At 64.3% G+C, this 26537-nt stretch overlaps 2 protein-coding genes and 1 long non-coding RNA gene across 5 annotated transcripts in view; 1 reads left to right on the top strand and 2 right to left on the bottom strand.

Moving 5' to 3' along the window:
• Positions 1–26537, bottom strand: part of C3 (complement C3) — a 50199-nt gene that overhangs the window by 2174 nt on the left and 21488 nt on the right. For 2 of the 3 annotated variants that reach the window (XM_051774637.1, XM_051774635.1), the window contains exons 24-40: positions 26053–26256; positions 24829–24904; positions 24172–24331; positions 22867–22962; positions 22627–22777; positions 20570–20733; positions 19217–19375; positions 18353–18503; positions 18192–18243; positions 16926–17013; positions 16705–16794; positions 16301–16406; positions 16131–16220; positions 15558–15644; positions 15002–15085; positions 13978–14113; positions 13134–13368 (exon numbers count right to left, since the gene is read on the bottom strand). In XM_051774637.1, the coding sequence (XP_051630597.1) occupies positions 13227–13368; positions 13978–14113; positions 15002–15085; positions 15558–15644; positions 16131–16220; positions 16301–16406; positions 16705–16794; positions 16926–17013; positions 18192–18243; positions 18353–18503; positions 19217–19375; positions 20570–20733; positions 22627–22777; positions 22867–22962; positions 24172–24331; positions 24829–24904; positions 26053–26256 (2036 nt within the window). In that variant the 3' untranslated portion in view covers positions 13134–13226. Of the gene's footprint in view, positions 1–13133; positions 13369–13977; positions 14114–15001; positions 15086–15557; positions 15645–16130; positions 16221–16300; positions 16407–16704; positions 16795–16925; positions 17014–18191; positions 18244–18352; positions 18504–19216; positions 19376–20569; positions 20734–22626; positions 22778–22866; positions 22963–24171; positions 24332–24828; positions 24905–26052; positions 26257–26537 lie in introns of those variants that run through there. The other variant, XM_051774636.1, reaches the window with a different exon arrangement.
• On the top strand, positions 1916–3771 carry LOC127464334 (uncharacterized). The gene is made up of 3 exons (XR_007901307.1): positions 1916–2012; positions 2641–2674; positions 3525–3771. It is a non-coding gene; the product is annotated as an uncharacterized LOC127464334 (long non-coding RNA).
• TNFSF14 (TNF superfamily member 14) lies at positions 7022–10585 on the bottom strand. The gene is made up of 3 exons (XM_051774650.1): positions 10352–10585; positions 9538–9577; positions 7022–7446 (listed from the first exon to the last, which is right to left on the bottom strand). Exons 1-3 carry the CDS (start codon positions 10583–10585, stop codon positions 7022–7024), a joined length of 699 nt encoding a protein of 232 aa, XP_051630610.1.

Below are 26537 nucleotides of genomic sequence, written 5' to 3' on the forward strand. Positions count from 1 at the left end.
GGGGGACTTGGGGGTGTCTGATTTGGGGGGGATCAGGGGGGATTTGGAGGTGTCTGATTTGGGAGGGGGTCTGATTTGGGGGGGTGGGGGGTGGGGATTTGGGAGTTCCGGGAGGCGGGGAAGGGGCCAAGGAGGAGGGAAAGGCGAGGGGCGTGGCCTGGAGGGCGTGGCCTGGAAAAGGGGCGTGACCGGCGAATGAGGGACTTGGCTAGAGAAGGATGAGGCGGGGCGAGGGGCGGGGCCAGAGGAGGGGGCGTGTCTCCCGGGGGGAATTTGTCTCCCATGGGGATCTCTTATAGAGGGGGGGTCTCCCATTTTCGGGGGGCTTCACACGGGAGGGAACGTTCGGAGGCCTCATTTGGGGGGGTCTCCCATGGGGGTCCCATTTTGGGGGACAATCCACATTTGGGGTCTCCCTTGGAAGGGTCTTTCACTTGGGGGGGGGGGTCCCGCGGGGGTCCCATTTGGGGGAGGGGGCGCCTTCCCATGGGGGGGTCATTTTTAGGGGGGGTCTCACTCGGGGGTCCCATTTTGAGGGGGTTCCCATGGGGGGGGCTCATTTGGGGGTCTCCCCCGGGGGTCCCATTTTGGGGGGGTGTTTCCCATGGGAGAGTCTCTACCCAATCCCAAGGCGGGGGGGTCACACCTCTCCGGGAGCCCCCCGGGAGTCCGGGAATCAACTCCCCGCCCCCCCTCTCCCCCCCCACTGTGTCGTGTCCCCCCCAAATCCCTTCCCGGTCTCGAGGCGGGGGGGGCAAAAATTCCCTCCCAGCTCCGCGCAGGAAACTCCGGGAATCCGTCACGGCCGGGAGGCAAAATCCCCGGGGGGGGGGGGACACGGTGGGGGGGGACACACTTCCCCTCCACCGTGACGTCACCGGTGTCCCCCAGGGCTCCCCCCGCCCCCGGGGCCGCCGGTTCCTCCCCGGTCTGTCCCCACCCACCCGTCCGCTGTCCCCCCCCCCCCCTCCGGTGCCACCCTGGACCCCCCCCGTTGTCCCTTTGTCCCTCCCCGGTGCCACCATTGTCCCCTCCAGTCCCCCCCACTCCCTCCCCGGTCGCCCCGATCCCCCCCCCTGTTGTCCCTCGGGTCCCCTCCGGTGTCGATCTGTCCCTCCCCGGTGTCGGTCTGTCCCTCCCCGGTGTCGGTCTGTCCCTCCCCGGCGCCACCGGAGTCCCTCCGGTCCCTCCTTGGCGTCCCCATCCCCTCCCCGTTGTCCCCATCCCCTCCTCGGACCCCTCTGGTCCCCTCCGTTCCCACCGGTGTCCCCTCCCCGGTGCCACCCTGGTCTCCCCTGGTCCCCTCGGGGTCCCCCCAGTTCCTCCCCGGCTCCGGCCGGTCACCCGTGTCCCCCTCCCCGGTGTCCCCCTGTCACCCTCCCCTTCCCGGTGCTCCCGCTCTCCCTTCCCGGTCTTTCCCCATCCCCTTCCCGCTCCTCGCCGGTCCCTCCCCGTTGTCCCCGTCCCTCCCCCCGTCCCCTCCCCGTTATCCCCTGTCCCTTCTGGGTCCCTCCCCTTTGTCCCCGTCCCCTCCCCGCTGTCCCAGTCCCCTCCCCGGTGTCCCTATTCCCTCCCCGTTATCCCCGGTCCCTCCCCCGTCCCTCCCCATCCCCTCCCCGCTGTCCCTCCCCTCTGTCCCCGTCCCCTCCCCGCTGTCCCTCCCCGCTGTCCCCGTTATAAGGCGGCTCCTCCGCTCGGTCCCCACCGCGATGTCGCCGCTCGCCGACCCCGAGAACCCCCCGGTGCCCCCCTGCCCGTACCGGTGCCCCTACCGGGACCGGGACCGGGAAAAGGACCGGGACAAGGACTGGGACCGGGACAAGGACTGGTACAAGGACCGGGACCGGGACCAGGACGTGGAACGGGACCGGGATCGGGACTGGGATCGGGATGGGAGCCGCTGTCGCCGCCTGCTCCCGGTTGTCGCCGCCGCCGTCGCCGCCGCCGCTCTCGGAGCCGCCGCGGCCGCCGCCGCGATCCTGACGCTGCTCCGGGAGGAGCCCCCGCCGCAGGTGGGCACGGGGGGGCCGGGGGCTGTCCGTCTGTCCTGGGGGCCGTCTGTCCTGTCCTGGGTGTCCCTCTGTCCTGGTGTCCAGGTGTCCGTCCACCCAGGTGTCCATCTGTCTGGCCAGGTGTGTGTCCATCCATGTTTCCCCGTACATCCTTCTGGGTGTCTATCCGGGTGTCCATCCATCCGTCCAGGTGTCCATCTGTCCATCCAGGTGTCCATCTGTCCATCCAAGTGTCCGTGTGTCCACCTGGGTGTCCGTGTCCATCCAGGTGTCCCTCTGTCCATCTATGTGCCTGTCTGTCCATCCATCTGTCCACCCGTCCACCCAGGTGTCCTTGTGTCCATCCAGGTGCCCGTGTGTCCATCCCTGTGTCCATCTGTCCACCCAGGTGTCCTTGTGTCCATCCAGGTGCCCGTGTGTCCATCCCTGTGTCCATCTGTCCACCCAGGTGTCCTTGAGTCCATCCCTATGCCCGTGTGTCCATCCCTGTGTCCGTCTGTCCACCCAGGTGTCCTTGTGTCCATCCAGGTGTCCCTCTGTCCATCCCTGTGTCCGTGTGGGTGGACATTTGGGGACATTTGGGGACATTTGGAGACTGACACCCCCCCCCCTTCTGTGCCCCCCCCAGGCTGCCACGGCCGCCCACGTCCTGCTCAGCCCCGGTGAGTGACCCCCCCGGGGCATTTTGGGGGGGCTCGGGGGGGCTCGGGGGGGAGGGAGGGGAGAGAGGGGAGGAGCTGAGGGGGGAGGGAGGGCGGAGTCATCCCGAAAGTGTCACATCCCGAAAGTGTCACAGAGGAAATGGCACCTCGGGCTGCGGCTTGCGGGGGTGGCACGGGGGCCTCACGGAGTGTCCCCAGCTGTCATGGGGTGTCCGTGTCCCCAGAGTGTCATGGAGTGTCCCCGGGGTGTCATGGAGCATCCACAGGGTGTCACGGAGTGTCCCTGGTTTGGGGACACCCATCTCCTCCTGGGACACCCCATCTCCCTTTGGGACACCCCATCTCCCATCAGGGACCTCCATCTCCAATTGGGGTCACCCCATCTCCAGCTGGGGACACCCATGTCCCTTTGGGACACCCCATCTTCCCTTGGGACACCCCATCTCCCTGTAGGACACCCCATTTCCATCTGGGGACACCCATCTCCTCCTGGGACACCCTATCTTCCTTTGGGACACCCCATCTCCCCTTGGGACACCCCATGTCCCTTTGGATCACCCCACGTCCCTTTGGGACACCCCATCTCCCATCAGGGACCTCCATCTCCAATTGGGGTCACCTCATCTCCAGCTGGGGACACCCATCTCCTCCTGGGACACCCCATGTCCCTTTGGATCACCCCACCTCCCTTCCCATCACCCCCCTCCCTTCCCATCACCCACCTCCCTTGCACTGCCCCCCTCCCACCACCTCACCCCCCTCCCCCGGCACCTCCCCCCCTCCTTACACCCCCTCCCCTCCCTCTCCCCTCCCTCCCCCCTATAACTCCCCCCTTTTTTCCCCCCCCCAGGCTCCCTCCCGACCTCCTCCGAACCCCCCTGGCACTACGAGCGGGGCACCGAGGGCGTTTTCCCGAGCTCGGACGTGCTGCGGGACTCGGCGGGCTCGCTGCGGGTGGCGCGGGGGGGTCTCTACCTCCTCTACGGGCAACTCTCGCTGAGCTGCGCGGCCCCCCAGTGCCCCCCGGGCCGGGTGGTCCTGCGGGTGCTGCGGGGCTCGGGGGGGTCGCGGCGGCCGCTGCTCGAGGTGCCCCTGGAGCTGCCCCGCGGGCTCGGGGGCCACCGGGCGCGCTCGCCGCTGGCCCAGGGCGTGGCGCGGCTGGACGAGGGGGACACGCTGAGCCTGCGGGTGACACCGGAGGGGGGACACGAGGGGTGGCAGCTGGCGCAGGACGAGCGCGAGGGCAACTTCGTGGGGCTGCTGCGCATCGCGGGCGGGTGACGGGGACGCCCCGGGGGCGGAGCTTTTTTTTTTTGGGGGGGGGGGGGGGGAGAGAAGGGAGGGGGACACGCAGCGATGGTCACCCCAGCGGTCTTTCACCACCGGGGTCCTGAGACCGACCCCTCCCAACCCCCCATGGTGAGAGATTTGGGGACATCAAAGGACATCGTGGACCCTCACACGTGGAGATTTGGGTCCTGAGACCCCCCTGCCTGGAAATTTGGGGACATCAAAGGACATTGTGGAGATTTGGGTCCTGAGACCCACCCATGTCCAAGGGTTTGGGGACATCAAGGGACATCGTGGAGATCTGGGTGCTGAGACCCCCACGCCCACAGATTTAGGGACATCAAGGGACATCGTGGACCTTCACTCATGAAGATTTGGGTCCTGAGACCCCCCTGCCTGGAGATTTGGGGGCACCAAAGGACGTTGTGGACCCTCCCATGTGGAGATTTGAGTCCTGAGACCCCCCCTGTCCAGGGGTTTGGGGACATCAAGGGACATCGTGGACCCTCCCATGTGAAGATTTGGGTGCTGAGACCCCCATGGTGAGAGATTTGGGGGCATCAAAGGACATTGTGGACCCTCACATGTCGAGATCTGGGTGCTGAGACCCCCCCTGTCCAAGGGTTTGGGGACATCAAGGGACATCGTGGACCTTCACTGGTGAAGATCTGGGTGCTGAGACCCCCATGCCCAGAGATTTGGGGACATCAAAGGACCTCGTGGACCCTCACACGTGGAGATTTGGGTTCTGAGACCCCCCCTGTCCAAGGGTTTGGGGACATCAAGGGACATCGTGGACCCCAGTGCTGGACATGGGGACACTTGGGGACATTTGGGGACCCCAGTGCTGGACATGGGGACACTTGGGGACATTTGGGGACCTTGGGAGTCCCAGTTTTGGACACTTGGGGACATTTGGGGACCCGGTGCTGGACACCTGGAGGACACTTGGGGACATTCGGGGACATTTGGGGACCCCAGTGCTGGACAACTGGGGACACCTGGGGACACTTGGGGACACTTGGGGACCCCAGTGCTGGACACTTGGGGTCCTCCCGGCACCTCCCAGATGCCTTTGGGGACATTTGGGGACCTCGGAGCCCCTCCCCCCTCACGGCCCCTCTCCCCCCCCCCCAATTATTGTCCTCTTGATTATTTATTGATTAATACATTTATTTATTGATTAATAAATTTATTTATCGACCCCGAAATGGCCTGAATTGACCCCAGAAAATGGGGGGACAGCCCTGGATCCCTCCTCCCCTCCTTTTTGGGGTGTCACTGTCACGTGGGAAAGCAAAATCCCCCTTCGGACCCCTCAAATATCCCCCTCGGACCCCCCAGATATCCCCTTGGGCCCCCCAAATTCCCCCCAGACCCCCTAAATCCCCCCTAAATTCTCCCCCCGCCCGCCCAATTCCCCCAAATGACCCCCCAAATTCCCCCCAGTCCTCCCAAAATCCCCCCGGACCCCCTAAATCCCCCCTGGCCCCCCAAAATTCTCCCCCTGCCCAACCAATTCCCCCAAATGACCCCCCAAATTCCCTCCAGTCCCCCCCAAATTCCTCCCCTTGCCCCCCCAAAATCCCCCCGGACCCCCTAAATCCCCTCTGGCCCCCCAAATCTCCCAGAAATGGCCCCCCAGCTCCTCTAAAGAACCCCCCAAAATTCCCCCCCGAGTCCCCCCAAATTCCCCCTGGCCCCCCTAATTCCTCCCGCACCCCCGAAATCCCCCCCTGGGCCCCCCAAAATTCCCCAAATTTCCCCCAGACCCTCAAATTTACCCCAGAAGCCCCAAAATCACACCCCCCCCCCCCCGCGCCTTTCCCCAAATCCCGTCACTCAACACTTTTTTTTTGGGGAGTTTATTTTTGGCTCGGGGGGGGTGGTCCCCCAATTTTGGGGGAGGGGGGTCCCCTGAATATCAGGGGTGACCCCCCCCAATAAATAGGTCAAAGGGCATCCTGGGGGTCCTGCAGGGAAGGGTCAGGGGGGGGGGGCCGGGTGGGGCCAATTCCAGGTTTGGGGGGTCCAGGTTTGGGGGGGTCGGGGGGCACAACCCTGTACGAGCCCCTGGAGAACCCACAGCACGTCCCAGTCCTGAGCTCCAGGGATTTTTGGGGGTGCTCCAAGGGGTCTCCAGAGGCTTCCAGAGGGGGATCCAAGGGATCGGAGTCCAGGTTTGGGGGGTCCAGGTGGGTCCTGGTCCAGTTTTGGGGGGTCCAGGTGACCACCCCCCATACACGACCCCCTGGGAAATCCCCTCCTCACCCCAATCCCGCCCCTGAGGGATTTTAGGGGTGCTCCAAGGGGTCTCCAGAGGCTTCCAGAGCGGGATCCAGGAGATCAGAGTCCCAGTTTGGGGGGATCGAGGTGTCCAGGTGGGTCAGAGTCCTCGTTTGGGGGGTCCAGATCCAGGTTTGGGGGGTCCAGGTCCAGGTTTGGGGGGGTCCAGATCCAGGTTTGGGGGATCCAGGTCCAGGTTTGGGGCATCCAGATCCAGGTTTGGGGGTTCCAGGTCCAGGTTTGGGGGGTCCAAGTCCAGGTTTGGGGGGTCCAAGTCCAGATTTGGGGCATCCAGGTCTAGGTTTGGGGGGTCCAGGTCCAGATTTGGGGGATCCAGGTCCAGGTTTGGGGGGTCCAGATCCAGGTTTGGGGGGTCCAGGTCCAGGTCTGGGGGGGTCCAGATCCAGATTTGGGGGGTCCAGGTCCAGGTTTGGGGCATCCAGGTCCAGGTTTGGGGGGTCCAAGTCCAGGTTTGGGGGGTCCAGGTCCAGGTTTGGGGGGTTCCAGGTCCAGGTTTGGGGGTTCCAAGTCCAGGTTTGGGGGTTCCAAGTCCAGGTTTGGGGGGTCCAGATCCAGGTTTGGGGGGTCCTGGTCCAGGTTTGGGGATCCAGGTCCAGGTTTGGGGGGTCCAAGTGACCCCCCCCCCCAATGCACAACCCTACACGACCCCCTGAAAAACCTCATCCCCGCCCCCATCCCACCCCTCAGAGACCCTGTGTGTGGGGGGGGGGGGACACCCCCAAACTCCCCCCCTTTCCCCCCCCCCCAAAATCACACCATGAACATCCCGAAATACGATCGCGTCCCGTCCAGCGCCCGCACGAGCCGCGGCTCCTGGACCTGCGCGAACACCTCGTCCCCTTCCTCCAGCTCCACCAGCCCCCCGAAAAAGCTGCTGCGGGCCCAGGGACCCCCCCTCCCGTGGGGGGCCGGGGGGGGGCAGTGGACCCCTTTGTTGAGCAGCAGGTCGAGGGGTTCGGGGTAGCGGGGGCTGCGCTTGCGGATGCGGAGCAGGGCGTGGGCGCAGGAGCGCAGCTCAGGTGAGCTCAGGTGAACCTGGGCGTAGACGAAGTAAAGGCCGGGCCGGCGGCAGAGCAGGGAACCCCCCCGGTATCCCAAACCCCGCAGGAAAGCCCAGGAATTGCGGGATTCCCAGCGCAGGGAGCCGTTGGGCTGCGAGGAGAGGTCGGCGCCGGCTGCGGGGAGAGAAGGGAGAGGGAGGGGAGGGAGAAGGGGAGGGAAAAGGGGGGGAGAGGGTCAAGGGGAGGGTCCCAAAAAGCGGCGGGGCGCTCCTGTGTGTAGGGGGGGGGGAAGGGTGCTTGGGGTGCTGAGCCCTCCCGAAAATCACTGACCCTCCCCAAAACCATCCAACACCCTCCTGTGTATAGATGAGATTGGGTATTTGGGGTGTTGACCCCCCCAAACCTTCTCTGATCCCCCAAACCATCCAATACTCTCCTGTTTAATAGTGAGATTGGGTATTTGGGGTGTTGACCCCCCCCGACCTTCTCTGATCCCCTCAATCCATCCAGGACCCTTCTGTTTACAGGGGGGACTGGATGTTTGGGGTGTTGAACCCCCCAAAAACCTCTGACTCCCACCCTAAACCTTCTCTGACCCCCCCAATCCATCCAGGACTAGGCTTTTGGGGTGCTGACCCCTCTCCAAAAACCACTGACCCCTCCCAAACCATCCAGCACCATCCTGTCTATAGGGGGCACCAGGTTTTTGGGGTGCTGAGCCCTCCCAAAACCACTGACTCCCCCCCAAAACCTCCTCTGACCCCCTCAATCCATCCAGGACCAGGTTTTTGGGGTGCTGACCCCTCCTTCCCAAAAATCACTGACTCCCCCAAACCATCCAGCACCCTCCTGTTTATAGGGGAGACCGGGATTTTGGGGTGCTGAGCCCTCCCAAAGCCTTCTCTGACCCCCCAATCCATCCAGCACCAGGTTTTTGGGGTGCTGAGCCCTCCCAAACCTTTTCTGACCCCCCCCCCCCCAATCCATCCAGGACCCTCCTGTTTATAGGGGAGACTGGATTTTTGGGGTGTTGACCCCCCACCCAGACCTCCTCTGACCCCCTCAATCCATCCAGGACCCTCTTATCTCTAGGTGAGTTGGGTATTTGGGGTGTTGCCCCCTCCCCCCAAACCTTCTCTGACCCCTCCCCAAATCTCCCAGCCCCCCCTCCCCATCTATAGGGGTACCCAGTCATTTAGGAACCTGTCCCTCCCCCCCAAATGAAACTTCCCCCCCTTTCCCCCCCAGGCCACCCCCGCGGAGGGATTTCGGCACCGGGGGGGGGGGTGTCCCCACCCGCCCCTCCCCCCCCCTTTGGAAACTTCCAGCACCTCCCACCCCCTCCTCCCCTGTTGGGGACAAGGTGTGTGTGTCACTGTCCCCTCCCCGGTGTCTGTGTCACCCCCCCTTGGGGACAGGTGTCGGTGTCACCCCCCTTGGGGGCAGATGTCCATGTGTCCCCCCTCCTTGGGGACAGGTGTCTGTGTCACCCCCCTCCTTGGGGATAGGTGTCTGTGTCACCCCCCCCCAGGTTGGGGACAAGGTGTGTGTGTCACCTCCTCTTTGGGGACCAGGTGTCTGTGTCACTGTCCCCTCCCCGGTGCCTGTGTCACCTCCTCTTTGGGGACAGATGTCCAGGTGTCCCCCTTCCTTGGGGAAAGGTGTCTGTGTCACAACCCCCCCCCAGGTTGGGGACAAGGTGTGTGTGTCACTGTCCCCTCCTAGGTGTGTGTCCCCCCCCCCTTGGGGACAGGTGTCCCCCCCTCACCGATGAGATGAGCCGCTGGTTTCTCGGGGGGGATTCGCTCTGCAAAGGGAACCACAGCTCCTGTCAGTGTCCCTGGGGTGGTGGCACCCATGTCCCCAAGGTGGTGGCACCCACATCCCCAGGGTAGTGCTGCCATGTCCCCAAGGTGAGGCCACCCACATCCCCAGGCTGGTGGCACCCATGTCCCCAAGGTGGTGGCACCCATGTCCCCAGGCTGGTGGCACCCATGTCCCCAAGGTGAGACCACCCACATCCCCAAGGTGGTGGCACCCATGTCCCCAAGGTGAGACCACCCACATCCCCAAGGTGGTGGCACCCATGTCCCCAAGGTGAGACCACCCACATCCCCAAGGTGGTGGCACCCATGTCCCCAAGACGGTGGCACCCATGTTGCCAGGGTGGTGGCACCCATGTCCCCAAAGTGGGGCCATCCATGTCCCCAAGGTGGGGACACCCACATCCCCAGGGCGGTGGCACCCACGTTTTTGGGGACCCACCTTGCAGCAGCTTCTCCAGCAGTGGCTGCTCTTCCCTGGCCTGTGGGGACACACACGGGTCAGGGGACAGGGGGACATGAGGGGACACGGGGACACGAGGGGACACGGGGGGACACGTGTCCCCCATGTCCCCCATGATCCCCCGTGCCCCCCTGTATCCTCCCCGTGTCCCTGTGCCCCTCCCGTGTTCCCGTGTCCCCCCCGTGTCCCCCCCGTGTCCCCCTGTCCCCCCCGTGTCCCTGTGCCCCCCCGTGTTCCCGTGTCCCCTCCACGTGTCCCCATGTCCCCACACCCCTCCTATGTCGCCCCATGTCCCCGTGTCCCCCTCGTGTCCCCATGCCCCCCCGTGTCCCCATATCCCCCCATGTCTCCACACTCCTCTCATGTCCCCCCCCGTGTCCCCGTGTTCCCCCCGTGTCCCCATGTGTCCCCCCCGGCGTTCCCGTGCCCTCTCCGTGTCCCCCCCATGTCCCCGTGTCGCCTTCGTGTCCCCGTGTCCCCCCCTATTCCCCCACGGCGCCCTTTATCCCCATGTCCTCCCCCTGTCCCCGTGCCCCCACCGTGTCCCCGTGTCCCCTCCTCGTGTCCCTGTGTCGTCCTCGTGCCCCCCTCGTGCCCCCCCCGTGTTCCCGTGCCCCCCCCGTGTCACTCCCGTGTCCCCCACCATGTGTCCGTGCCCCCTCCGTGTCCCCGTGTCCCCTCCTCGTGCCCCTCCCCGTCCCCACCCTGTGTTCCCGTGCCCTCCCCCGTGTCACCCCCGTGTCCCCCACCATGTCTCCATGCCCCCGTGTCCCCCCCCCGTGTCCCCTCTCACCTGCAGCCGCTCTGTCACCTTGTTCAGGTCCCCCCGGAGCCCCGCCAGGACCCAGCCCTGCACGGCCAGGGCCACCAGCGCCAGGGCCACCAGTGTCCCCAACACCCACCGCCCGCAGGTCCCCTCCCCGCGGCCCCGCCACCGCCGCCGCGAGGGGACAGGGGGGGTGGCAGCAGCCCGGGGGGGTGGCACCGGTGGCCACGGCCCCGCCAGGGCGAACACACCGTCCCCCATGGGCCACCACCGTGTCACCCGCCGTGTCACCCGGCCACCCCCGGGGACCCGCTTTTTGTCCCCAGAGGAAACGGGGACACGTCACCCCGCCCGTGTCGCCACCCCGGGGCTGCTCCCCCCGTCATGGGGACACCGCGGAGGAGGACGGGGGGTGGTGGCGGATGTGGCATCGCCCGCTGTCGCCGGTGCCACCGCCGCGCTTGTCCCCCGCGCCGCGGCGTTCCCACGGTGCCACTGTGGTGTCCCCAGGGGGGTCTCTGTGTCACCCGCCGTGTCCCCAACGCTGTGTGTGTGTGTGTGTCACCTCCCCCCTCCCCGGCCTGTCCCCGTGGGGACACTCGGGGACCTCGGAGGTGTCACCGTGGTGTTGGGGACATCGGTGGCCCCACGAGTGTCACCGGGACAGGGGATGTCCTTGAGGGTCACCAGTGTCCCCAGGGCCACCAGGGGAGGTGTCCCCAGGCCCAGGGAGGGCCACCGCAGCTGCGGGGACATCAGGGCACCGCTGTCCTGGGCGACACTTTGGGGACACTCCCAGGTGTCACGTGTCCCCAGGGCGAGGCCAGCGCAGGAAGCGGCGGGACGTGGGGTGACACCGGGGGGGGTGACACTGGGGGGGTGACACTGGGGGGGGTGTGACACCGGGGGGTGACACTGGGGAGTGCTGGGAGTGGGGTGCGGAGTGTGCGGTGTGGGGTGTGGGATGGTGAGTGTGGGGTGTGGGATGGTGAGTGTGGGGTGCAGTGTGGGATGATAGGAGTGGGGTGCTGGGATTGGGGTGCTGAGTGTGGGGTGGTGAGTGGAGGATGCTGGGAGTGGGGTGAAGAGTGTGGGGTGCAGTGTGGGGTGCTGGGATTGGGGTGCTGAGTGTGGGGTGGTGAGTGGAGGATGCTGGGAGTGGGATGAAGAGTGTGGGGTGCAGTGTGGGGTGCTGGGATTGGGGTGCTGAGTGTGGGGTGTGGGGTGCTGGGAGTGGGATGTGCAGTGTGGGGTGCAGAGTGTGAGGTGCAGTGTGGGGTGCTGGGATTGGGGCGCTGAGTGTGGGGTGCTGGGAGTGGGATGGAGAGTGTGGGGTGCTGGGAGTGTGGGGTGCAGTGTGGGGTGCTGGGAGTGGGATGGAGAGTGTGGAGTGCAGTGTGGCATGGCCGGGCACCGAGGGTTGTGCAACCAGGGTTGTGCAACAGCCGGCACGGAGGATGTGCAGCACTGGGGGTTGTGCACTGAGGGTTGTGCAGCACCAAGGGCTGTGTGACACTGAGGGCTGTGCACTGAGGGCTGTGTGACACCGCGAGCACGAGGGGCTGTGCAGCACTGAGGGTTGTGCACCGAGGGTTGTGCAGCACTGGGGGTTGTGCACCGAGGGTTGTGCAGGACTAAGGGTTGTGCAGCACCAAGGGTTGTGCACCCAGAGTTGTGCACTGAGGGCTGTGCACTGAGGGTTGTGCACTGAGGGTTGTGCAGGACTGAGGGTTGTGCAGGACTAAGGGTTGTGCAGCACCGAGGGTTGCGCACCTAGACTTGTGCACTGAGGGCTGTGCACTGCGGGTTGTGCAGCACCCAGGATGCGCTGACTGCGCCGCGCGTGGTTTGTGTGGCGGGAGGAGGATGTGCAGCCTCATCCTGCCCCTGCACCAGATCCAAGCAGCCCCGAGCACCTCAGGTTGTGTCCCCAGGCTGTGCAGCCCCATCCTGCCCCTGCACTGGATCCGAGCAGCCCTGAGCACCCTGGGCTGTGCCTCTGGGACATGCAGGCTGTGCCCCACAGGCTGTGCCCCCCGGGATGTGCTGGATATGCCCCACAGGTTGCACCCCCAGGATGTGCTGACTGTGCCCCACAGGTTGTACCCCCAAGGCTGTGCAGCCCCATCCAGCCCCTGCCCCAGATCTGAGCCCCCCAGTGCTCTGAGCTTGTGGCCTCGCCCAGCCCTGGTGTGGCCCCGAGGTGCCCTGAACAGCCCCTCGAGACCCCATGGCCCCATAAACCCCTGTGGAGCCCCCCACTACCCCTCCGTTCCCTACAAAGTCCCCTTGTCCCCTATGGTGTCCCCATGACCTCTATGGTGTCCCCAAATCTCCTGGGGTGTCCCCATGTCCCATATGGTGTCCCCCTGTCCCCTATGGTGTGACCTTGTCCTCTATGGTGTCCCCACATCCCCTGGGGTGTCCCCTTGTCCCCTATGGTGTCCCCATGACCTCTATAGTGTCCCCATGTCCCCATCATCCCTTATGGAGCTCCCCACTACCCCTCTGTGCCCTACAAAGTCCCCATGTCCTCTAGGATGTCCCCTTGTTCTCCCTGGTGTCCCCATGTCCTCTATGGTGTCCCCCTGTCCTCTAGGGTGTCCCCTTGTCCTTTCTGGTGTCCCCATGTCCCCTGGGGTGTCCCCATGACCCCATCATCCCTTATTGAGCCACTCCCCCAACACCCTTGTCCCCTACAAAGTCCCCCCAACCCCAACGAGGACCCCACCCCTCTGGTGTCCCCTAGAATGTCCCCACAACCCCCACATGTGTCCTCCTCCCCCCCCCAGGAAATCCCGAGCCGGGCTCTCAGAAAGGACTTTTTTAACCAAAAAAAGAGGGAGGAGGGGGCGGGGGGGGGGGGCGATCCAGGGGGTACCCCTGGGCGAGGGGCAGGCGCTCAGGTGGGGCACCCGAACAGGGTCATGGCCTCGGAGAACTGGACGAAGTCCTGGCAGAGGGGCTGGAGCTCGGGGTCCTGGCACTGCCCCTCCGAGGGCCAGCGCTCCAGCCACGTGTCCTTCCCGATGAGGTACGAGAAGCTGGGACACGGGGGGGACACGGGGGGGACACGGGGGGGACACGGGGGAGACACGGGGGAGACACGGGGGGGACACACGAGGGGGACACGGGGGACAACGGGGACACGGTCACGGGGGGGTGGCACGCGGGGACACGGGCGAGGTTCCCATGTTCCCGTGTCCCCACGAGCCCCAGCTGTGTCCCCACGCGTGTGCCCACAATCCCCTGTCCCCGCTGTCCCCACATCCCCATGTCCCCTGTCCTCCCGTCTCCGGCGTTACCCCATGTCCCCTGTCCCCATGTCCCCTGCCCCCATGTCCCCCATCCCCGATGTCCCCCCGTGTCCCCGTTCCTCCATTCCCATGTCCCTACAGGCCCCACCCACGTCCCCTCTCATGCCCCCACTGTCCCCTGTCCCCCCGTCCCCGGTGTCCCCGCGTGTCCCCTGTCCCCTACATCCCCTCTGTCCCCCGTTCCTCCACTCCCGTGTCCCCCCCGCCCCCACCCACGTCCCCTCCCGCGTCCCCTGTCCCCCTGTCCCCCCGTCCCCGGTGTCCCCGCGTGTCCCCTGTCCCCTACATCCCCCCTGTCCCCCTGTGCCCCCATCCCCGGTGTCCCCGTGTCCCTACTGCCTGCCGGTGGCCCAGAGGTCGCTGCCCAGCCCCCAGAGCAGGTAGTCCTGCCCGCGCTCGAGCTTCAGGGCGTCGCGACACTGCCGGTGGCTCACGAAGGTCCTGTTGCTGCCCGCCGGGTCCTCGTCGGTGCCTGGGGCAGGAGGGGACACTCAGGGGACGTGTCACCCTGTCACCACCACCCCGGTGCCACAGGGACACCCAGGGGATGTATCACCCTGTCACCTGCACTCCAGTGCCACAGGGACACCCAGGGGACGGGTCACCCTGTCACCTGTGCCCCGGTGCCACAGGGACACCCAGGGGACGTGTCACCCTGTCACCACCACCCCGGTGCCACAGGGACACCCAGGGGACGTGTCACCATGTCACCACCCCCCCGGTGCCACAGGGACACCCAGGGGATGTGTCACCCTGTCACCACCACCCTGGTGCCACAGGGACGCCCAGGGGACGTGTCACCCTGTCACCACCGCCCCGAACCAACAGGGGCACCCAGGGGATGTGGGACACCCACCCCCCCTCAGCAGGGTCTCTGCCGTGGTGGCACCCAACCCACCGGGGTGTCCCCAGCACCCTTGGGTGACAACAACCCACCTGGGTGACACCAACCCACCGGGGTGTCCCCAACCTCCCTCGATGTCCCCTCCCCACAGGTGTCCCCCGTGCTGCCCCCCAGGTGACCCCAGCCCACGTGGCTGATGTCATGTGGGTGTCCCCAGTGCCAGGTGATGCTGCTGTCCCCCCGGGTGCCCCCAGCATCAGATGACACCCCTGTCCCCCTGGGTGTCCCCAGGTGACACCACTGTCCCCCCAGGTGTCCCCCGGTGACCCCACTGTCCCCCCAGGTGTCCTCCGGTGACCCCACTGTCCCCCCAGGTGTCCCCAGGGTGACACCTCTGTCCCCCTGGGTGTCCCCAGCACCAGGTGACCCCCCTGTCCCCCCAGGTGTCCCCCAATGACCCCATTGTCCCCCCGGTTCCCCCCCGGTGACCCCGCTGTCCCCCCGCAGTGGCCGCACCCATCTTGATGACGGCCAGGACGTTCATGACGTAGTTGTCGTGGGACGGTGTCTCCTCCACGGCCACCAAGCGCACCTTGTACACTGGGGAGGGGACACGGTGGCGTCAACCCCCCTGCCAGGGGACCCTCGATGTCCCCGGGTCCCCCCCGTCCCTGCCTGTCCCTTCTATGGCCCCACCTGTCCCCACCCACGTCCTTCGTGTACCCCCCCGTGCCCCAAGTCCTCCCTCCACGACCCCACATCCCCCCTTGTCCTTCCATGATCTGATGTCCCCAATGTCCCCAATGTCCCCCAGTGTCCAAAATGTCTTTGGTATCCTTAGTGTCCCCAATGTCCCCCAATGTCCCCAATATCCCCCCAATGACCCCGATGTCTCCAACATCCCCAATATCCCCAATGTCCCCAATGTCCCCTCTGTGCCCCAAGTCCCCCCTCCATGACCTCACATCCCCCTTTGTCCTTCCGTGGCCTGATGTCCCCCAATGTCCCCAGTGTCCCCAAAATCTCCTATGTCCCCAATGTCCCCGATGTCCCCAGTGTCCCCCTGTCCCACCGTAGTCCACCCCTGGCTCGCAGGCGCGCTGGATCCGCTGCTCGACGGTGATGGGCTCGTCCTGGTCCCGCCGCTGGAAACAGTTTTCTGTGGGGACACGGGGACACAGAGGTGACAAGGGCTGGTGTGGCAGTGCCATGTCCCACCATGGCAGGGATGTGTCCCATCGTGGCAGGGACATGTCCCACCATGACCACGACGTGTTCCCATCACAGCTGTGACATGTGACACCTTGTCAACGCCATGTCCCCATCACAGCAGGAACATGTCCCACCATGGCAGGGATGTGTCCCATCATGGCAGGGACATGTCCCATCATGACCACGATGTGTCCCCATCACAGCCATGACACGTGACACCTTGTCAATGCCGTGTCCCCATCACAGCAGGAACATGTCCCACCATGGCAGGGATGTGTCCCACCATGACCACGACGTGTCCCCATCACAGCTGTGACATGTGACACCTTGTCAATGCCGTGTCCCATCACAGCCATGACGTGTCCCATCACCACAGCGCTGCTGTCCCACCCCTGTGTCCCCGTGTCCCCGTGTCCCTGTGTCCCCGTGTCACCTTCGGCGCAGCGACACACGTCCCCCTGGCAGATCTTGCTCAGCTTCCCGCCCTCCTTGTCCGGGTGGTAGAACCGCGTGCACCGGTCGTCTGTGGGGACACCGGGGGACATGAGGGGACGGGGGGGACACGAGGGTGGCCCGGGGGACACAGGGGGACAGGGGACACACCGATCTTGTAGTAGCTGTAGATGGTGACGGCTGCGGGCTGGATGAGCCCAACCTGGAACCGCTGGTGGGCCTTGAAGGCAAAACACTCCTCGGCCCGGTGGGAGACCTGGGGACATGGGGACACATGGGGACATGGGGGGACATGGGGACATATGGGGGGACATGGGGGGACATGGGGACACAGGGATATGAGGGCACAGGGACATGGGGACACGGGGAAATGAGGACATGGGGACACAGGGACGTGTCCTCTCATGTCCCCATCCCTGTCTCATCTTGTCCCTTTTCCCATCCCTGTCCCCTCACATCCCCATCCCTGTCCCCTCCCTGTCCCCATCCCTGTCCCATCCCTGTCCCCTCCCTGTCCCCTCCCTGTCCCATCCCTGTCCCCTCCCTGTCCCCACCTTGTCCAGGTAAATGACGACGTTGCTCCGCTCCGACTGTGCCTGGTCGAGCTCGAACTTGGAGATGTACCTGTCCACCCCCTCCGAGAGCTGGGGACAGGGACACCGTCACGCCGGGGACACGGGGACACCCAGGGACACCCAGGGACACACGGGGACACCGTCACACCGAGGACATGTCCCCTTGTCCCCCCCATGTCCCCCCGTGTCCCCACACTGACCCTCTTGAGGTCCTGCAGGTCGGGGGTGAAGCCGGTCAGCATGGACACGTCCAGGATGGACATGGTGGCGTCCACGTCACCCAGGTGCCTGCGGGGACAGGGCTGAGGCCACCCCCCGGTCCCCAACCCCCCCACTGTCCCCACAGTCCCCTGTTCTGATGTCCCTGTCCCCAAGGATCCCTCTGGGACAAGGTGGGGCTGAGCCCTGTTTGTCCCCAGTGTCCCCGTCCTTGTCCCTGATGTCCCTGTCCCCAGTACTCCAGTTCTCCTTCCTGTCCCCAATGTCCCCAATGTCCTCCCTGCCCCCTCCCTGTCCCCAACATCCCCATTCCCCTCCCTGTCCCCAATGTCCTCCCTGCCCCATCCCTGTCCCCAACATCCCAATCCTTTACCATTAATGTCCCTGTCCCCAGTGTCCCCATTCCCCTCCCTGTGCCCAATGTCCTCCCTGTCCCCTCCCTGTCCCCAATGTCCCCATTCCCCTCCCTGTCCCCAACATCCCTGTTTGTCCCCAGTGTCCCCCTCCTTTACCCTGATGTCCCTCTCCTCAGTGTCTCCATTCCTCTCCCTGTCCCCAATGTCCTCCCCGTCCCGATGTTCCTGTCCCCAACATCCCCATTCCTCTCCCTGTCCCCAACATCCCCAATGTCCTCCCTATCCCCTCCCTGTCCCCAGTGTCCTCATCCTTCTCCCTGATGTCCCTCCCCTGCCATCCCCCTCCCTGTCCTCAGTGTCCCCTGATGTCTCCGATGTTCCTCCCCTCCCTGTCCCCTCCCTGTCCCCTCCTTGTCCCCTCCCTGTCCCCAGTGTCCCCTGATGTCCCCAACGTCCCCCTCCTTTTCCCCGCTGTCCCTGTCCCCAATATCCCCCTCCCCTTCCCTGTCCCCAACATCCCTACTGTCCCCAGTGTCCCCAATGTCCCTTCTCCCTGATGTCCCTCCCCTGCCACCCTCCTCCCTGGCCCCAGTGTCCCCATCCTTTCCCCGATGTCCCTGTCCCCAGTATCCCCCTCCCTGTCCCCAACATCCCCTGCTGTCCCCAGTGTCCCCGATGTCCCTTCTCCCCGATGTCCCTCTCCTACCACCCCTTTCCCTGGCCCCGATGTCCCCGACGTCCCCGACCCCCCCCCGCTGTCCCCAACGTCCCTGCTGTCCCCAGTGTCCCCAGTGTCCCTTCTCCCCGATGCCCCTCCCCTGCCTCCCCCTTCCCTGGCCCCGATGTCCCCGACGTCCCCGACTCCCCCCCGCTGTCCCCAAGGTCCCCAACCTGGCGCAGACGGTGATCTTGATGGAGCTGATGACGTCCTCCTCCTCTTTGCCTGCGCCGGGACACGGGGACGGTGAGGGGACATCGGGGGGGGGAACACGGGGGGGTACCACACGGGGGACACTTTGGGGACATGCTGGGGACACGCTGGGGACACTGACCCGCCGCCACCTCCTCCACCTGCACGCGCAGGTCGAAGCTGTCGCACTTGTCGTCCTTGTCGGGGACCTTGGCGTTGTAGACGGTCACGACTGTCATTGTCCCCTTGCCAACCCCCTCGGCCTTCACCGTGAAGTCCTCGTTCACCTTGGTCTGTGGGGACAGGGACCGTTGGGGGGGACGGGGACTGTGGAGGGGACAGAGAAGGGACAGGGACAGGGAGGGGACAGCAGCGTGGCGGGACACGGAGGGGACAGGGATGGTGGAGGACATGGAGGGGACAGGGAGGGGACAGGGAGGGGACAGGGAGGGCTTGAAGATGACAGGGACACTGCAGGTCACAGCAAGGGGGTGACAGGGCGACAGGGCGACAGGTGACAGGGTGACAAATGACAGGTGACAGGGACAGGGTGACAGGGTAACAGAGACAGGGTGACAGAGACAGGTGACAGGGCAAAAGGTGACAGGGTGACAGGTGACAGGGTGACAGAGACAGGGTGACAGAGACAGGGTGACAGGTGACAGGTGACAAGGTGACCAGTGACAGGGACAGGTGACAGGGACTTGGTGGTGACAGGGTGGTGGCAGGTGACAGGGACAGGGTAACAGAGACAGGGTAACACAGACAGGGTGACAGGGACAGGGTGACAGCGTGACAGGGTGACAGGGTGTCAGGGGACAGGGACAGGTACCTCAGCAGACCGTGCCACCAGCGTGTTGCGGTTCTCGATGCGGTATTTGACGGGGCTGGCCCAGAGGGGACAGGGACAGGGTGACAGGGGACAGGTGACAGGGACAGGGTGACAGGGGACAGGGACAGGTGACAGGGACAGGGTGATAGTGTGACAGGTGACAGTGCCAGGTACCTCAGCAGACCGTGCCACCAGCGCGTTGCGGTTCTCGATGCGGTATTTGACGGGGCTGGCCCGGCGCGGCAGCAGCACCGACACGTCCAGGTTGAGCTCCAGCTCCTTCTGAGCCACCTCTTGGTAGTGGGCCAGCGCCTGGAACACCAGGATGGTGGCCTGCGGGGACACCCCCGTGTCACCAGGGCTCAGGGACACCGCCTGGGGCAGCCCCAAAGCCCCCCTGGGTGGCCCCGAGCACGGAGTGGCCCCATGGACGTCCTGGGGGCAACTGGAGGGGACCCTTGGGGGGGGTCCTGGTGTCCTCCAGGGACAGGAGGTGTCCCCAAAGGATCACGGGGACCAGGGGTGTCCCCCAGGTACTTGAGGTGTCCCCAAGGGGCCACAAGGACAGAATGTGTCCCCAGGGACAGGAGATGTCCTCCAGGGACAGGAGGTGTCCCCCAGGGACAGGAGGTGTCCCCAAGGGGCCACAGGGACCAGGGGTGTCCCCAGGGACAGGAGGTGTCCCCAAAGGATCACAGGGACCAGGGGTGTCCCCCAGGGACAGAAGGTGTCCCCAAGGGGCCACAAGGACAGGAGGTGTCCCCAGGGACAGGAGATGTCCCCAAGGGATCACAGGGACCAGGGGTGCCCCCAGGGACAGAAGGTGTCCCCAAGGGATCACGTGGTCCAGAAGTGTCCCTGAGGGTCTCCAGGGTCCAGAGATGTCCCCAAGGATAGGATGTGTCCCCAAGGGGCCACAGGGACAGGAGGTGTCCCCCAGGGACTGGAGGTGTCCTCAAAGGACCACAGGGACCAGGGGTGTCCCCCGGGGACAGGAGGTGTCCCCCAGGGGCCACAAGGCCAGGATGTGTCCCTGGGTGCCACCTTTGGAGAACCTCACGAGGACCCTGTTGAGCTTCACCAGGGACCCCAGAACCCCCTCCCTGACCCCAGTTCTGAGCCCCGGGTGAGGTTCCACCTCGGAGCTTCACTGGGGACCCCAGAACCCCCTCCCCAACCCCAATTCTGAGCCCCAGGTGAGGCTCCACCTCGGAGCTTCACTGGGGACCCCAGAACTGCCTCCCCAACCCCAATTCTGAGACTCCATCTCGGAGCTTCACTGGGGACCCCAGAACCCCCTCCCTGACCCCAATTCTGAGCCTCGGGTGAGGCTCCACCTCAGAGCTTCACCGGGGACCCCAGAACTGCCTCCCTGACCCCAATTCTGAGCCCCAGGTGAGACTCCACCTTGGAGCTTCACCAGGGACCCCAGAACCACCTCCCCAACCCCAATTCTGAGACTCCACCTCGGAGCTTCACCGGGGACCCCAGAACCACCCCCGGGTGCCGGGGGGGTCTGTAGCCCACCTGGGTGGAGCCGTAGCCGCCCCCAAAGTAGTTCTGCTTGGCGAGCCAGCGCACCACGGGCCCCGCCAGCTCCGGCTTCTTCATGTGCAGCAGGGCCAGCAGCGCGTAGGACGTGCCCTCGATGTTGTAGGTCCGGGCGTTCCGCTCCTCCCAGCTCTGCCCACCTGGAGGGGAAGGCGGGGGGCCCTCAGTTCCTCCCCGGCGCCAGGGACCCCAAAAACACCTCCCTGAAGGCAGGGATCCCAGAAACATCTCTCCATAGCCAGGGATCCCACAAACACCTCTCCAGCACCAGGGACCCCACAAACACCTCCTCCTACATCAGGGACGCCAAAAACACCTCCCTTGCACGAGGGACCCCCAAAAAACCTTCCTGGGGCCAGGGACCCCCAAAACACCTCCCCATAGCCAGGGAACCCAAAAACATCTCCCTGGCACCAGGGACCCCAAAACCACCTCCCCACAGCCAGGGATTCCACAAACACCCCCCCCAGCACGAGGGACCCCAGAAACACCTCCCTGGCACCAAGGACCCCCAAAAAACCTTCCTGGGTCCAGGGACCCCATAAACACCTCCCCCCACCCCAAATTTGGCTCCCAAAGGGCCCGAACGGAGGCATCACCTTTGGAGAACTTCATGAGGACCTTCTCACTCTTGAGCTTCACCAGGGACCCCAGAACCACCCCAGGGACCCCAAAACCACCTCCCCAGCACCAGGGACCCCACAAACACCTCCTCCCACACCCCGGGGACCCCACAAACACCTCCTCCCACCCCAAATTTGGCTCCCAAAGGGCCCCAAATAGAGGCATCACCTTTGGAGAACTTCATGAGGACCTTCTCGCTCTTGAGCTTCACCAGGGACCCCACAAACACCTCCTCCCACCCCAGGGATCCCATAAACACCTCCTCCCACCCCAGGGATCCCATAAACACCTCCTCCCACCCCAGGGATCCCATAAACACCTCCTCCCACCCCAGGGACCCCACAAACACCTCCTCCCACCCCAGGGACCCCATAAACACCTCCCACACCCCAGGGACCCCACAAACACCTCCTCCCACCCCAAATTTGGCTCCTAAAGGGCCCAAATTGAGGCGTCACCTTTGGAGAACTTCATGAGGACCTTCTCGCTCTTGAGCTTCACCAGGGACCCCACAAACACCTCCTCCCACCCCAGGGACCCCACAAACACCTCCTCCCACCCCAGGGACCCCATAAACACCTCCCACACCCCAGGGACCCCACAAACACCTCCTCCCACCCCAAATTTGGCTCCTAAAGGGCCCAAATTGAGGCGTCACCTTTGGAGAACTTCATGAGGACCTTCTCGCTCTTGAGCTTCACCAGGGACCCCACAAACACCTCCTCCCACCCCAGGGATCCCATAAACACCTCCTCCCACCCCAGGGATCCCATAAACACCTCCTCCCACCCCAGAGATCCCATAAACACCTCCTCCCACCCCAGGGACCCCATAAACACCTCCCACACCCCAGGGACCCCACAAACACCTCCTCCCACCCCAAATTTGGCTCCTAAAGGGCCCAAATTGAGGCGTCACCTTTGGAGAACTTCATGAGGACCTTCTCGCTCTTGAGCTTCACCAGGGACCCCACAAACACCTCCTCCCACCCCAGGGACCCCACAAACACCTCCTCCCACCCCAGGGATCCCATAAACACCTCCTCCCACCCCAGGGATCCCATAAACACCTCCTCCCACCCCAGGGATCCCATAAACACCTCCTCCCACCCCAGGGACCCCATAAACACCTCCCACACCCCAGGGACCCCACAAACACCTCCTCCCACCCCAAATTTGGCTCCTAAAGGGCCCAAATTGAGGCGTCACCTTTGGAGAACTTCATGAGGACCTTCTCGCTCTTGAGCTTCACCAGGGACCCCACAAACACCTCCTCCCACCCCAGGGATCCCATAAACACCTCCTCCCACCCCAGGGATCCCATAAACACCTCCTCCCACCCCAGGGATCCCATAAACACCTCCCACCACCCCAAATTTGGCTCCCTAGGGGCCCGAATTGAGGCGTCACCTTTGGAGAACTTCATGAGGACCTTCTCGCTCTTGAGCTTGCCGGCCAGGGCCAGCGCGTAGGAGCTCAGGGCCACCGTGTAGGGCCGGGCCAGCTGCTCGTAGCGCCGGCCCAGGAACTCGGCGGCCTTGTTGATGCTCCAGTCCAGGTTCTGGGCGCGGGGGACACACGGTTGGGGTCCTCAGGTGGCCCCGACCAGGAGGAGGGGCCGGGGGGGGGTCACCTGAGGGGGTCACTCACGTTCACGTGCTCCTTGCAGACCTCCCGGGCCTCCTCCAGCGCCACGAGGACGAAGGCGGTGAGGGACACCTCGGGCTCGGCCCCCTTGTAACCCCCCTGTGGGGCGGGACATGGGACATGGGACACGGGGTATGGGACAGGGGATATGGGATATGGGATATGGGACAGGGGATATGGGATATGGGGTATGGGATATGGGATATGGGATATGGGATACGGGATATGGGATATGGGATATGGGATATGGGATATGGGACAGGGGATATGGGATATGGGATACGGGATATGGGATATGGGATATGGGATATGGGACAGGGGATATGGGATATGGGACATGGGACACGGGACATGGGATATGGGACATGGGACACGGGGTATGGGATATGGGATATGGGGTATGGGATATGGGATATGGGATATGAGGTATGGGATATGGGATATGGGACATGGGATATGGGACATGGGATACGGGATATGGGACATGTGATATGGGATATGGGACACGGGACACAGGACATGGGATATGGGACAAGGACACACCTCAGCATCGGGGGGGCCTGGCAGGACCTCTCTCTGTTCCCCTCCCCATCCCCTGATGTCCCCAATGTCCTTCCCATTCCCTTCCCTGTCCCCAGTGTCCTCCCTGTCCCCAATGTCCCCAATGTCCCCACCCTTCTCCCCGATGTCCCATCACCCAGGAGGATCCTTCCACCCCAACAGCTCATCCCAAACATCCCTCCCCAAACCAGGGAACCCCAAACATCCCTCCCCAAATCAGGGAATCCCAATTATCCCTCCCCAAATCAGGGAACCCCAAACATCCCTCCCCAATCCAGGGAATCCCAAACATCCCTCCCCAAACCAGGGAACCCCAAACATCCCTCCCCAATCCAGGGAATCCCAAACATCCCTCCCCAATCCAGGGAATCCCAAACATCCCCAAACCAGGGAACCCCAAACATCCCTCCCCAAACCAGGGAATCCCAAACATCCCCAAACCAGAGAACCCCAAACATCCCTCCCCAAAACAGGGAACCCCAAACATCCCTCTCCAAACCAGGGAACCCCAAACATCCCTCCCCAAACCAGGGAACCCCAAACATCCCTCCCCAAACCAGGGAACCCCAAATATACCTCCCCAAACCAGGGAATCCCAACCATCCCTCCCCAAAACAGGGAACCCCAAACATCCCTCCCCAAACCTGGGAACCCCAAACATCCCTCCCCAAACCAGGGAACCCCAAACATCCCTCCCCAGGCCCCGGAATGCCGAGCAGACCCCCGGGGTTGGTGTCCCCCCCCTACAATCATCTCCTGGTGGATGACGGGAGCGTCCTCCTGGAAGATCCCGTCCGGCTTCTGCTTGTTGAGGATGAGCCACTTGACGGCCCCACAAATGACCTCGGGCTCGATGTCCGTCAGCTTCCGGGCCATGGAGAACACTTTGGCCACGTAGGCGGTCAGCCTGGGGACGGGGGGGGACACGGGGGTCACCTCCCAATGTTTGGGGTTCCCTGGTTTGGGGAGGGATGGTTGGGATTCCCTGGTTTGGGGAGGGATGGTTTGGGTTCCCTGGTTTGGGGAGGGATGTTTGGGATTCCCTGGTTTGGGGAGGGATGGTTTGGGTTCCCTGGTTTGGGAAGGGATGTTTGGGGTTCCCTGGTTTGGGAAGGGATGTTTGGGTTCCCTGTTTGGGGAGGGATGTTTGGGATTCCCTGGTTTGGGGAGGGATGGTTTGGGTTCCCTGTTTGGGGAGGGATGTTTGGGATTCCCTGGTTTTGGGGAGGGATGTTTGGGGTTCCCTGTTTTGGGGAGGGATGTTTGGGGTTCCCTGGTTTGGGGAGGGATGGTTGGGTTTCCCTAATCTGGGAAGGGATGTTTGGGATTCCCAGGCCTGGGGAGGTGACCCCCGTGTCCCGTGTCACCCGTCCCCAGGGGGCTTTGGTGGCCCCTCTCCCTCACCAGGTGCTGGAGGGGCGGCCGATGAAGGCGGCGTAGGAGTTGTCGGGTTTCTTGAAGGCCAATTGTTGGACGTAACCTGGGGAGGGGACAAGGGGTGGGGTCAGGGGCATGGTCAGCCCACCAATGCCCTCCAGGTGTTGGCCAACACAAGGGTGGCTTCGGGCCACCGACGTCTTCCAATCAATTGTTGGCCAAGACAAGGAACACCCAAGGGTGGTTTTAGGCCACCAATTCTCTTCAACCATTGGCCAACAGAAGGAGGGCCTGGGGGTGTCTTCAGGCCACCGATGCCCTCCAAGTGTTGGCCAACACAAGGAGCACCCAAGGGTGGCTTCAGGTCGCCAACATCTTCCGGTCAATCGTTGGCCAACACAAGGAGCAACAGGGAGTGGCTTCAGGCTACCGACGTTCTGCAAACGTTGGCCAACACAAGGGGCACCCAAGGGTGGTTTTAGGCCACCAGAGTTCTACAAACATTGGCCAACACAAGGGGCACCCAAGGGTGGTTTTAGGCCACCAGAGTTCTACAAACATTGGCCAACACAAGGGGCACCCAAGGGTGGTTTTAGGCGACCAAAGTTCTGCAAACGTTGGCCAACACAAGGGGCACCCAAGGGTGGTTTTAGGCCACCAGAGTTCTACAAACGTTGGCCAACACAAGGGGCACCCAAGGGTGGTTTTAGGCCACAAACACTCTTCGACCATTGGCCAACACAAGGAGAGCCCGTGGGTGCCTTCAGGCCACCTACATCTTCCACCCCACCCTTTTGAGGATGTTCCCACCCCCTTGTAGGGTATTCCCACACCCTCTGGGGGATGTTCCCACCCTTGGAGGACATTCTCACCCTGGCAGAACATTCCCACCCTTGGAGAACATTCCCACCCTTGGAGGATGTTCCCACCCTTGGAGAACATTCCCACCCTTAGAGGACATTCTCAACCTTTGAGGGATATTCCCACCCTTAGAGGACATTCTCAACCTTTGAGGGATATTCCCACCCATTCTTGGAGGACACTCCCACCCTTTGAGGACATCCCCACCCCCTGGGAGGACATTCCCACCCTTTGGGGCCGTCCCCGCCCCCCGGGGGGATGTCCCCATGTCCCCACTCCCCGGGGGGATGTCCCCCTGTCCCCGCCCCCCGGGGATGTCCCCCTGTCCCCGCCCCCCAGGGGGATGTCCCCCTGTCCCCGCCCCCCGGGGGGATGTCCCCCTGTCCCCACCCTTCCTGATGAGCTCGATGGCGTTGGCCCTGCGGTCCAGCCCGAAGCTCTCCCACTGCTGGGTGCTGTCCAGGTAGTGGGTGGCGATGACGGTGGGGGTCAGGGCGATCATGTTCTGCTCCCCGCAGCCCGAGGGCACCGTGATCAGGTGCTTCAGCTTCTCCCCGTCGATGGCCTTCTCCACCAGGATGGACACGGGGTTCCCTGCGCCACGCCCAGGGGGCCCATCAGGATGGGGGGGTCCCCTCCCCTCCCACCCCACAGGGTGTCCCCAGGGTGTCCCTTCCCACCCCACAGGATGACCCCGGGGGTGTCCCCTCCCTTCCCACCCCACAGAGTGTCCCCGGGGGTGTCCCCTCCTCTCCCACCCCACAGGGTGTCCCTGGGGGTGTCCTTTCCCACCCCACAGGGTGTCCCCAGGGGTGTCCCCTCCCTTCCCACCCCACAGAGTGTCCCCGGGGGTGTCCCCGGGGGTGTCCCCTCCC

The sequence above is a fragment of the Manacus candei genome, unplaced genomic scaffold, assembly GCF_025592945.1.
Source record: "Manacus candei isolate 608988 ecotype Guabito, Panama unplaced genomic scaffold, ASM2559294v1 h1tg000210l, whole genome shotgun sequence".
In the NCBI taxonomy this organism is placed as follows: Eukaryota; Metazoa; Chordata; class Aves; order Passeriformes; family Pipridae; genus Manacus; species Manacus candei.